Source organism: Zosterops lateralis (assembly GCF_965231275.1).
Source record: "Zosterops lateralis genome assembly, chromosome: 3".
In the NCBI taxonomy this organism is placed as follows: Eukaryota; Metazoa; Chordata; class Aves; order Passeriformes; family Zosteropidae; genus Zosterops; species Zosterops lateralis.
Window position 1 is genome coordinate 28718639 of NC_139764.1, and position 12654 is coordinate 28731292.

At 47.8% G+C, this 12654-nt stretch overlaps 1 protein-coding gene across 3 annotated transcripts in view; it reads right to left on the reverse strand.

The window, feature by feature from the left end:
- Positions 1-327: 327 nt before the first annotated feature.
- LOC310907784 (uncharacterized protein) overlaps positions 328-12654 on the reverse strand; it is a 60135-nt gene continuing 47808 nt past the window's right edge. For all 3 annotated transcript variants that reach the window (XM_083858262.1, XM_083858261.1, XM_083858260.1), the window contains one exon: positions 328-2753. In XM_083858262.1, the coding sequence (XP_083714388.1) occupies positions 2625-2753 (129 nt within the window). In that variant the 3' untranslated portion in view covers positions 328-2624. The remainder of the gene's footprint in view (positions 2754-12654) is intronic.

A 12654-nucleotide genomic window follows, 5' to 3' on the forward strand; every position in this document is an offset into this window, starting at 1 on the left:
CTGGAAACCTCCAGTCAGGCTACATTTGACTTGCCCAAGCAATATGCAAGTCACTCAAAAGCCAAAGCACCACCTCAGGGAGGGAAGCACTAGTGAGGGGCAATACACCATACCAGTATACCATACCCCAAATGGAGCAGCTGCACATACAAAGAACCTGGCATTCATTTTGGAAAAGCTCTTCATTTTCAAAGCCATTTGCTTGCAGACATGGCCTCCTTGCATTGTGGAGTGCTTGGGACTGGCTGCACTGTGTCAATCAATGCTCACTCTACTCCACCCCCTCCATACCCCTGCCCACAAACACCCAGAAGATGCCAAACGTACCAGACCCACCAGAGGTGTGAATATAGCAGCTGTTACACTTTATTTCATTGTGAGTTTTTTAAATTTTTTTTTATTTTTTTCTTCTGATTGAAAAAGAAAAGACAGAAAAAAGTTACAAAAGTAGTAAAAGGCAACAATATCGGCAGGACATCCATGTTCCCTGCTCCCACCGGGGCAAGGCATCCTGCCCCACCTGCTGGCTGGCAGGAACACACCTCTGGGCCCCAGCACCTCGGCAGCTCTTGCTGAGCAAAGCCTGAGGCTGCAGGGCCATGCAGGGGCTGCCACCGCAGCCACAGGCACAAGGAATGTGCCTCTCAGATGGGTACCAGGCTATGGCTATCCCATCTCCTGAGCACAGGGATTTGGTCCAAAGGAGCAATGCTTCCTGTCCTGCACTGGTCAGCTTGATCTGGCAGCAGTTAAAAAGCTGAGGTGTGCCATCAAAACAAGATAAGCAAAATTTCTACAGGGGCAGGAGAATTCAGCAGAGGAGCCGCGCTCTCTTGGAAATAGGGACTTGCAGGGAACCACAATGGTCTGCCAGAGGTCCCTCACCAGTAAATACAAGTGTCCTCTTGGAGGTGGTGCTGGTGCAGAGGGTGGCCCAGCTGTAACAGTCTGGAGCCAAAGAGCAGGCAGAGCTGGGACAGCATCAGGACACACATCCCCTCACCACCTTGCCCAGCTGCTCTGCCTGCCTGAATGACAGGAGTTAGGGAGAAGAGGGTGGGGTGGAGGATTCAGGTCCCCAAGCCTACAGCCTTTGGACTTTCCCCAGGGGTGTCAGTGAAGGGCCCAGAACAGTCCACTGGGTAGCCTCCTACTGGCAGCTGGACTGACCATTGGTCTCAACTGAAAAGCAGCATCAAGACTCTACACTGAGGCAGATTTAAAAAACCAAAAATTATTTTGTATTACTCACAGTTGCTCCTCTTGACCTGGACAAACAGTAACCACCTGCTTCCCCTTGCACTCAGATACAGGCTCATGGTGGGGAATGCCTACACAAAGAGGTTACTCTCTCCACCAGGTGCAGCAAGAGGAAAGGCCTTGTTCCTCTGTCTCAACAGGAGAGGCAAGAGCTTGTTCTATTCACTCCTGCCTTGTGGCACAAAACACACACACGCCTTGAGGACAGACCCCAGTCAAATATCAGTGGTAGCAAGGCCTAGCATGCTCCCAACAGCCTCAGAACTGTCTCTGGAGAAATGTCAGCCACCTTCACTCAAACTCCCCTCCTGTTTCTTCCATCAACAGCCACAAAATCGACTGCTTTTTCCCATTCCTTGGTTCATCTGGGAATATTGTTCCACTGATACCAGAAGTGTGTACCTGAATTTAACAGCTACCCCAAACAAGGGGAGTGGAAAGCTTGCTGGAGACATTAAACTGGTTTGAGTTTGGTGGTAGCAGTTACCTCCACCATCATGAGGTGGGACAATACTATGGAGAAGTGTTACATACCCCAGAACATACACTGCCTCAGCAGAGAGGAGATCCATGACCACACCCTCGAGTTCTTCTCTTAGATAATGCTGAGAGGACCGAAGGTGGGTGCTGCATTTTCCTGCATGGCTCAACAGAGTTTTATTCTAACCCCAGATTTACATATGGATGTCTCACTCTCCCATTTCAATCTCTTTTTGGACAGATCATTGAACTGCCAGCAGATCATCTGGAATGCACAGCTAAATGAGCCAGTTACTCCTCCACACACCTCCCTGTCTTAGGGTTTTCAACTTAAGAGAGCTTGAATGCAATTATAACAATCTCAGAGAGGGATCTTCCTGTTTTGCAAGCAGCTCTGTATAACCTCTTTCTCCAATCCTGAGCTCACCTCTGAGAGGGAGAAGTGCCAGGTCTATAGCAAAGCACTGTAGACCCAGGTATCCTTGGGAAACTGACTGGATTTGATTTCACAGTTTAATCACTCATCCCTGCTGCCATGCAGGTCATACTAACCCCTGAACACCTCCCGGATATCTTCAGTTACCACCATCCTCATGTTTGACACTGCCTTGGTGGCAGTTCTTGCGGTTTGTGGACCTGACTGGTTTGCTTTGCCCTGAAAGACAAAACTCACGCCCTTTGCCACTGCTCATATCCATCAGTGGTATGAGAACAGGCACTGCTACCAAGCCACTCACTTCCTCCTGCCAGAGCAGCTGCATTGCAAAGATGTGCCATTCACCCCTTCCTCTCCCACCCCTCCCCTTGGGTATCACCACCTCCCCTTCCCCCTGCCAGGCAGGACACTGGCTGATAGTTCCTGAGGTTTTTTTGGAGAAACTCCTTCAGTAGGCACATGACGGTTCTTCCACTGGAGCGATGGGGCTCAGCGGCTTCAAGGTGCTGAGGGAACGGAAGGCAAAAGTGGAGGGGTCATACAGAAAGTGGGGCGGCGGGCGGCCTCCGCTGATGCTCTGCAGGGGAATAAGAAGAGGCATGAAGTCAGTGCTCACAGCAGCTGCAAACAGTGAAGTTCTTGCCTTGAGTGCTTTGTCATCCCCCTCTCTGATATAATTACACCTCCCTGAATGGGTGGTCATGCTTGCACGTGCAGCAAATGGCACCAACATAAGCAGTGGAAGCATTTTGCTCATATCCTTGCTCTTACCCTTCATGATAAAAAGCAGGGACACCTCCCTTCCTCCAGGACTGAGGTCCCTAGGATCCACATGACTAGGGCCCATGGCACCCGTAGCCACTAAGTGAAACAAGATATCCATGATGCATTAGAGTACCAGTCAGGAAAGCATCATTACCAAAAGGTATCACATGGAAAAGCTAAATTCACTTGGCCTTGAATATCTAATACACTTTTAGAGCATAGAGACAAACAAAGTCATCTTTGGAAATGCATTCTTCAGCCCCATTTTTCAGCAGCTCTCCAATAAGGATTTACAAATCACTTTTTTCCTATTGTCCCAGACATGCTGAAACCCTCCAGGCTTTTGGTTCCAGACTATACAGTTTGATGAGGAATGGCTCTGAGATACTTGGAGGAAAAGATTCCACCCTTAAGACCTTACACACTGGTTTCTACCATGGCCACTAAAGACCATTCTCTCCCCTTATGCTCCCAGTGTTCAGAGCATGTCCAGAATAAGGAGGCCAGAAATAGCCCTGCACTGTGTCAGGACAAAAATGCTGTTTTCCACTAGGCTGTGCTGGGATATGTGGATCCCAGAGGAATTTTGGTGCCAAAGAAGTTATTCCACCCAGTTAAACAAGTTAAACATGAAGAGCTTTCCTTTTACTTTTCAGGACTTTTGGTTTGTTTCTTTCCTTATGCAAGCAGAAGCCCTAGTGGGACAGTTACTTCACTGATAATTTTTGGCCAGGAGAGGAGGTCTTGCTGCTCTATGGTCCAGGAGAGCGTTTAATCATGATTCTGTAGAGTTCACTCCCAAGGAATATATGGGAAGTTCAGCAGCTCAGAAACTCATGTAAATGTCCCCTACTCTCATCTCACTTCCATCATTCTTGGGAAGAATTATGGCTTACCACTATTTTCAAAGAGGTTAGGAAAAACCCCATGAGAAACAGGTTAGAAAAAACCTAAAAACCTACAGGTTGGGCAGAGAAGTGATTGAGAGCAGCCCTGCAGAAAAGGAGTTGGGAGTGGAGGTTGATAAAAAACTCAATGTGAGCCGGCACTATGCACTCACAGCTCAGAAAGCCAAGGGAATCCTGGGCTGCATCAAAAGCAGAATGGCCAGCAGGTCAAAGGAAGTGATTCTCCCCCTCTACTCTGCTCTTGGTGAGACTCCACCTAGAATGCCATATCCAGCTGTGGAGTCCCCAACAGAAGAAGGATATGAAACTGTTGGAACAAGTCCAGAGGAAGACATGAAGTTGTTAAGAGGACTGAAGCACCTCCCCAATGAAGACAGGCTGAGAAATTTGGAGCTGTTCAGCCTGGAGGGAAAAAAGGTAGCATGGAGACTTCACAGGAAACTTCCAGTGTCTGGAAAAGGTCTACAGGGAAGCCAGAGAGAGACTCTTCCTCAAGAACTGTAGTGACAGGATAAGGAGTTAGGGGTACCAATTGGAAGAGGGGAAATTTAGTCTAGATATTAGGAAGAAATTCTTTCCTGTGAGGGTGGTGAGACGCTGGAACATCTTGCCCAGGGAGGCTGTGAATGCCCCAACCCTGACAATGTTCAAGGTGAGGCTGGATAAGCCTTGAGCAGCCTGGTCTGATGGGCTGAGCTCTTAACATTCTATGTGATTCCGACTGGGCTCTGGTATTATGTTCCTTTTCTAGGCCTTTCCTAACTAGAACCACGGTCTCCTTTGCTTAGCCCGCACTGTGGGACTGTTCCTCAAAGAATTAGGCTTTTTAGGAACAATTACCAACTCTGCTGTCTCACAGAAGACAGAGGTTCATTTAGCACTTCAGATTCAGGTCTATCACACAGCTGCAACCACCTAACAGCACGGCAAGGTGATGTTTTGATGCCTCCACCTCTTCTCTGCCTGGGTTTTCACCTGTCATTACCAGACAATAACACACAAATATCCCCAAAAAGCTGCTCAGCTGGTTTGTCTCACCCAAACACACACAGAAAATCAGAGTCAGCTAAGGAAGTGTCCAAGCCAGGGCCTGGGTGCTGCAGTAACTGCAGCAAGATCTGGAATCCTCTTGTCTCCAAGTTCCTGGTCACAGCTCAGTACATGGGGCAGCAGCCTTCGTGTCAGGAAAGACCTCTAAAAGGTAGTGTGGGCAGCATGTTCTGCCTAGTTGGTATCTCTTCTGCAAATTAAGATGGGCACTTGAGAATAGAAAATGCCAACATGGTGCTTGGCATCATCTGTGCCTGGAGTTTCAGCCAGCAAATCATGCCCTGCTACATCCCCCTGACACCTTGGCCAGCAGCATAAGAAACAAGAGAGGCAGATTTAAGGGCCTTTACTCAATAGCCACCTGCTGTGGGGTTATATATGGTGTATGCTCTGGCAGGCCTCAGAGCTGGAGGGTAACATAGCAACCCCTATTCAAAGCTAAGGGGCAGAATAAATCAGCACATTTGTCCTTCTCTAGAACAGAGAAGGTCCCCTGCCAGTGCCAAGAGGGAATGGGAACAAAGAACCTGGCAGTCTCCTCCATTTTGAAATGCCAGACAGGATTAGGGAAGGCAGCTGAATCTGTTCATTTTTGGCAGACAGCAGATGAAGAGGCTGGGGAAAGACAGGTCCAAAGGACAAACAAAAGTCATCTACAAGACTCACCAGGCTTTGAGTGGAAAGCTGTGCTATGGTTTCTCTCTGGGTCTTCTTCTGGGGCCAATGTGTGGGGCAAAGAGCCTTCCCAGGACAATGGGCACAGAACAAGGGTTGAGGCTGAAGGTCAGGGATGTGAGAAGACACAGGAAGATGCCAAGATTAATGAGTAGTCAGGCAGCTGCAAGTGAGGCTCAAAATGCAGCCAATCCTGCCTCTTCATCATGGCACCTCTCAAGCAGCCACAAGATGACCACTGGCTTTCAACAACAGCAGACAAGGGCAGAGTGAGGAAGGGCCTGTGCCCAACTGCAGACAGGAACAGGAGAGGCAGTAACCTGACTGCCCTCATCCACAGCAACACCTGACCAATGTGCACTCCTTTACAACCCTGAGCAATACAGCATCCTCGTGCACCTGCTCCCTGACTGACAAGGCAGCCCCTCTGGTACTGCCTTTGCTGGAGGTAAGAAATCTCCAAATCCCTCAACTCTCGTCTTGCAGAGGAGCATTTTTAGACTGGAGTTCATACCCAGCCCTAGGGATGACCAGGCCTGATCTGGCTTAGTCCAAGACACCATTTGGGATCACAGCATGTGGTGGTCTGGTTCTGATGAGTAGCACAAGGCAAAGATCTGTTAGATGTATTTCCAGAACAAAAACGGATAGAGCCAGCTGCCAGAGAAGGGAACACGTTCCTGCCACCCTGTTGCTTGGGCCAGCTGCCTCCTTGTAGTCTGGGCAAGCATCCTAGCCAGCACACCCTCCTCCCTGGGCACACCATGCCTGGGACTTTGCCTTGACTACAGAAGGGTGTTAAGAGTTGTTGCTGCCACAGTAGGTCCCCAGGGAGCTTGCCATAAACCTGCCTGACAGCCCCTGGTGAGCAACCCCAGGCCAGCTCCTGCAGAGGCTCCTCAGAGCACAAACAATACGCACTTGACATTAAAGGCTCATGTGTTCACTCTAATGGCATTCGGACAGCTGGGTACCGCTCACAGAATGGAGCCTAATATGGGCCCTGTGCTAATGGAAATCATTAACCAGAGCCCTCAATTTGCTAAGCAATGTATTTACACAGCTGGAGAATGGCCCGAGTCAGACTCACTGAGCTGCCACAGGAGAGCACACAGGCTCAGGCATACACTCTGTCAAACACACGTGCTCACTTGCACATACTCACCTGCCCTCACACACCTCAGGTTCTCTCCAGTACACAGGAACTTCCCCGTCACTTGTCCACATCCTTCTGTGCACACACAGACTCCTCCTGACTTGGAAATCACAAGGAGGGCTGTTCCACTCACACAAATCTTGCCTGCTTGTAAAGTAATTCAAGCCATGCAGGGCCAGAACTTCACAGCATCCAGGGGATGGTCTAAGGCACAAGCTCATCACTGGCTTGTACAACTGCCCAGAACACAAGGTAGTTTCAGCACCTAAAGATACCCACACTGCCCCACTGCACACCTTGCTTGAGTTAGATGAGCTCCTAAGGGAGGTAAACTCATTTTACATGTTTCAAGCAACTTTGCACGGATCACCTTGGTCAAGGATGCCTCTTCACCCACGTACATGTGCCTACTCCTGCCAACATGAATGGTTCTCACCAAAAGCATTATCACCTTTAAATACAGGGGAGCAAATAAACAACCAGGTTTGAAAGATATCTGAAGTGTATTAACAAAGAAGCACACCTACATGTAGTGAGTGGAGGGAGGTGCCTCAAAGAAGGCCCATAAGATTAAACATCACAGAAGAAATGCCAATTTCAATCCTGTCAGCAGCTCTCAGAAAACAGACAAATGCACAACAACAATGGGTTCCATAAACCCATCTGTAACATAACTGCACATTTCATCAAGGAAAAAGTATATAGGAAAAAGACAAACATGTAAAGCTGAATCTATTCATATGAAGTCATATTCCTCCTAGAAACAGGTCCCTCACTTCATATGAAGTCTGGGAAAATATCCCAAATGCAGACAGTAACATGATATTGGTCTCATGATTCCACAGAATCACAGTTCTCCTCTTTGGACAAAGCCAAAGTGAGCACAGGTCCAAGTGAGCTTCCAGCTGTGGGAATGACAATCCCCATAGGATGGGGAAATGCAGTTACCCAACACAACAATGTCTTTGAAGGGAGTGGTGTGCTAGGGGTGATGGAAAATTAAGAGGACTCTTTGGTCCTCTTTCTTAAGAGCTTTAGTATCCTGGTGGGATTCAAAACCAGATCAGCTTGTACACTCTGCCAACACGTCCCTACTCAAGGCCAATCCAGCACAGGAGGCCCTTCTTTTTTACTCCTGGGCCCCCGTGGTTGGGTAATGCTGCTGAGCTCCGTTTAAAGGATGCTGCCTTCCAGTGGTGGGTGAATGATCCCTTTGCAGTCTGCAGACTCACTTGTTAAAAGCCCTTTGGGATGAAAGGCACCATGTAATTGCAAGTTGTAAAGGCGCATCCGATTCCCACCACCACCCTGTGTGGAAAGGAATAAATCCCCAGGATAGTTTTGGCAAGGACAGATGCCTGCCTAGGATGCTGCCTGTTTGTGGGACAGCTGCCTTGCCCAGGAGTGGGCAGAGCCAGAGGTAGCACCAATATTCAGGCAGTGCTCAGAAAGAGTAAAGGCTATCAGACTCCACAGAGGAACATGTACAGGTGCACTGATTTAACTGCACTTTGTCGTCCTTCCTCTCACCCCTGATAAGTGTTAGAAAATAAACTTCTTCATTCTTCAACTTTGATGTGTGAAGCCATCAGCTGTGAGCAAGGGAAGGGGACCCTCATGCCTGCTCCTAGTTACATCTGTAATTCCTAACATGATTCTGATCAGGCCACTTCCCTACATCTCTGCCTCAGTTTTTCCAATGCATAATACATACATGTCCTGGTTACTGCTGAGATAAAATTAATTTTCTGCCTAGAGGCTGGTGTATCCTGGGGCTTAGATTTAGGGTGAGAATAATGGTGACAGCAATAACTAAAAATATCAGTCTGTTAAGCAGTGCTTATGCCAAGTTATGGACTTCTCAGCTTCTCATGCCCTGACAGAGAGAAGGTTTGGAAGGGCATGAGAAGCTGAGAAGGAAACAGCCAGGACATCTGACCCAAACGGGACAAAGGACTTTTCCATACCATATGATGGCATAAGCTGGTGTTTTGCCTTCCCAAGTAATCATGATGCAGTCCTGCTTTCCTGGAGGTGGCTGAACACCTGCCTGCCCATGGGAAGCAGTGAATGAATCCCTTCTTTTGCTTTGCTTGTGTGCAGTTTTTGCTTTCTCTATTAAATCATCTTTATCTCACCCCACAAGCCATCTCACATTCACCCTCCCAATTCTCTCCCCCATCCCACAAGGGTAGCAAGTTAGCAGCTTCGTTGTGGGGTTAAGCCACAACAGTACACCACAGCCAGGCAGCTGGGATGAATTAATTAACTTCTAGGTGTTTCAACCTTCTGATGAGAGGCGATTTCTTTTCAATTACAGTCTTGCTTCAGGCAGTTTTCAAGAAATAGTCGCTGGCAAACAGGACCAGCTCCTCCAGTGGAGCAACAATTCACATTTAACTGCTTATTCATTAACTCTGATAGGGCCTCTAACAATTTATTCCAGTCACACACCTGGAGCAGCTCAAGGAGGAACTTTTCAATGGCAAACTCCTCCTGAAAGTCTGTCCTCCACTCCCAGGTTCATACAGAATTTTATTTCAAGGGAGAGTTACAAAATAGACCATGCCAGAGCTTCATTTTATGACTACTCTTTTCCTTTCTCTTCCAAGAAAAAAAAAGGTCCTCTCCAAATGTTGTTCTGACAAGGAACCCAAAACTTTGCAGTGAGCACTGTTTTCTTATGTTTTTTATCACCATCCCCTAAAAGACTGAAAGGCCTGTCTGCCATCACCAATGTAAGGCTGCCTAACACCTATTTCTTTTCATACCACCACATTGCAAAGCTCAGTTCAATGGTTTACAAACACATCACTGTTCCTCTTAGAAAGGTTAAAAAAAATATATTTAAAAAATCAAACATTTGCAAATGTGTGTGCAGAGTTGTCAGGTGGCAACTACCAGACTTACAGAGGTGCCACCAGACAGACAACACTGAACCTTTTTGGAAGGTACTTCAAATGGCCTAGCAGATGCTTGTTGGTCATTTGCCCAAAAGCAGAATCAGCCAGTTTCAGCTCTGGGCCCTTGCTGGCAACAGCATGATAAGCCTTTCTTCTTCTCACTCACACATCTTTAGGTAAGTCATTAACAAAGCTGACTGCAAGCTTTGATTCTGCCTGCCTGACAACCTGAAGGAAAGAGGCTGCACAATTAAAAGGGACAGATGGGTCATTCAGAGGGGCAGTCTGTCACTGCTCCCTGGCCAAGTTGGGGAACTCACCACTCCAGGGTCTCAGTAAAGATCATGCTCTGAAGGCAAAACAATCTCTTAGGAACAAGTGAATGAACCCGTATTTCCCTACTAGTGAGCTGTGTCTTGCACCCACTTTTTTCTGTCTGGTAAGAAATTGCCTGTGCTTCCTGCATACCTGCAGCAGTTCCTGCAAATACTGCAGTTTGCATGTGCCTGAGCAGGAGAAGAGGCAGGCACAAGAGTAGCTCCAAACAAACTGACACAGACAAGGCACAATCTGGCACTAAATCTTCAAGTGCATCTGAGTAGAGCCCTTCGTTTTGGTCTATACACACGTGACACTACCTCAATCTCTCCTTCCTCTCCACCCTCCCTGTTCCAGCCCTTGCTGTGTAGCAGGAACACCCTCCTTTCAGAGAGATCACACCAGATGCCTCACAGTCCTCCTCCCTTGGGGCCAGGAGCCCCAGGTACCATGCTTCCCACAGAGCCTGCACGTGGTGCCTACCTGGGCGTGTGCAGCTTCCAGTTTGCATGAGGCCAGGGCAAGCAGATTCCCTCTGGCCAGGCAGGCTGGCACAGAGCAGCACGCTGCTTTCAACTTGAAGGGTACACAAATTAAACCTGCAAAGTGAGGATTAATTAGCCTGGCATGAGCAGGCTGCGAACACATGCTGACAGAGTGCACTTGCCTCTGGACAAACCACCCCACCTGTGGAAGCCAAGTGCAAGAAGTGGGTGTATTATGGGAGAGGTGTGTGGGAAAAGAGGATCACAACTCTAGGGAGTGGGGAGGCAACGGGTGCCAGGTTCCCACAGCCACGCGAACAAAGAGGGTACAGGAACAACTGCAGTGGGCCTGGATACAGTGAGCAGATGTGCCTTATCAGCCATCTTGGACTCAAAGCTCTGGCAGAAAACAGTGGCTCTCTGTGACCCTGTGCCATCCCCTACATCTCTCTCTGTTCCATCACCCAGACATCATTAAATCTGACCCTCTCTCTGTGAAGCGTGTCTCGCCACTTTCCACTCCCTTGAGCCACACAGTGCCACTGGCCACAGCCACCACTGACACACAAGGCTCTCCCAGAAACAACTGGGCTGCACCTTGTTTCTACCACTCCCCATCTCCTCCTGTTCTTAAATCAGACCCACAACCACATCAGACCACAAAGCAGGAACAGTGCTGAAAATAGGAAGTCAGTTTCCTCACTCACCAACCACTTGCTACTTTCATGGTGCTGTGTGGATTACAGAGCTCTTGGTTATCCCACAAAGTCTGTTCTGTGGGCACTTACATGATTCAACAGGTGTGAGGGCACATGTGGCAGGAATTTATGAAAAGCAGGAAGCAATAAAAGTTCTTATCCTTAAGGAAACAGAAGAGAGACATGACAGTCCCATTTCTACCTGCTATTGCAGGCTAAAGGCTGGTTAGCCTTTTGCTTGAAATCCAGTAAAAGCCAGATATTTGGAGTAGTTTTTAATAGACAGAGGCATTGCCCCCTTGGCTACACTGGATCCTTCCCCACACTAAGGAAACTCTGGACAAAGTCTTTTGTCAGGAATTATTCAGAACAAGGGCTCGGGTTCTCCAGGACCAACTATCATCTTCAGCAGCTAGTTCAATGGTTGGGTTGGGAGGAGCATAGGATACCCAAAAGGATATTTGTACTTCCACTTAGCAGAGGGCCTTCTCCATTTTGCTCAGCAGAGGCATGCCCATCAGCTGGAGACAAGACACCACTGGGGAAACCAGAAGGCCAAAATCTCCATGAGGGGCTTCTGACCATAAAGCAATCCAAGGCTGTGACTGGCCAGGGAGGCCATTGTTGATTTCAAGAGCAGGGTCAGCTTTAGATACTTAGTCACATACTAGAAATAACCAGGAAGGTTTGGTCAGCAAACTGCAGTTTGGGATTTCTGCTGCCTGAGATGCCCAAGCTGTTTATACTCATGATACAGTATGAATAAGGACACAGCTCTAGAACCACGGATTAAAGTTCTCCTCATCCTATCTCTCTTCAGGTGAGTCACACTTTCTGCTGGTTTCTCAGTGTAACTCACTCTGAAATTGCAATCATGGTATTTATCTCCACAGTTATATGCATCCATTGCTAAATGCTTGCACAGCTCCTTGGGAGCCTGTGATGGAAGGAGCAACATCTGTGGGGGTTATATATATATATATATATATATATATATATATATATATATATATGCATGCATACACATTCTGAACCTTCTGATTTTTTAGAACTATTTACTTTGTGCTGTGCAGCCAGAACCAGAGGTTTGCACCAATACTGCTCTGTCACCTAGCAATCGTGAATAGCTCAGGCATCTGCCCAGAAGGCTCTGGCCAGCATATCTCCTGTTCAGCTCCAAGCTGAAAAGGTCCCTTGTTTTAGGAGAAGAAAAGCCAGCATGTTTCTGCAGTGGTCTTTCAGGGTTCCGAGTAAGAGATAAGAGACAGGGAAGTCATTCGAGGGATCTGGCCCCTGTCCAAGCAGAGGGCGTTCTCAACATTGATAAGATCAAGGCAAGAGCACAAGAGGTTTATGTTCCGATTTAAAATTCTTACTTTTACATAGCAGAAAACATCTCTCTGATCAGCCAGGTTATCAGATTGGCTTTGAAATCCTTCCTTCCTTTCTGCCAGCCCCAACATGATCCTTGAGACACAACTTGTAAGCCCTGGGTGTCTTCTACCCACCTACTGCTGTTA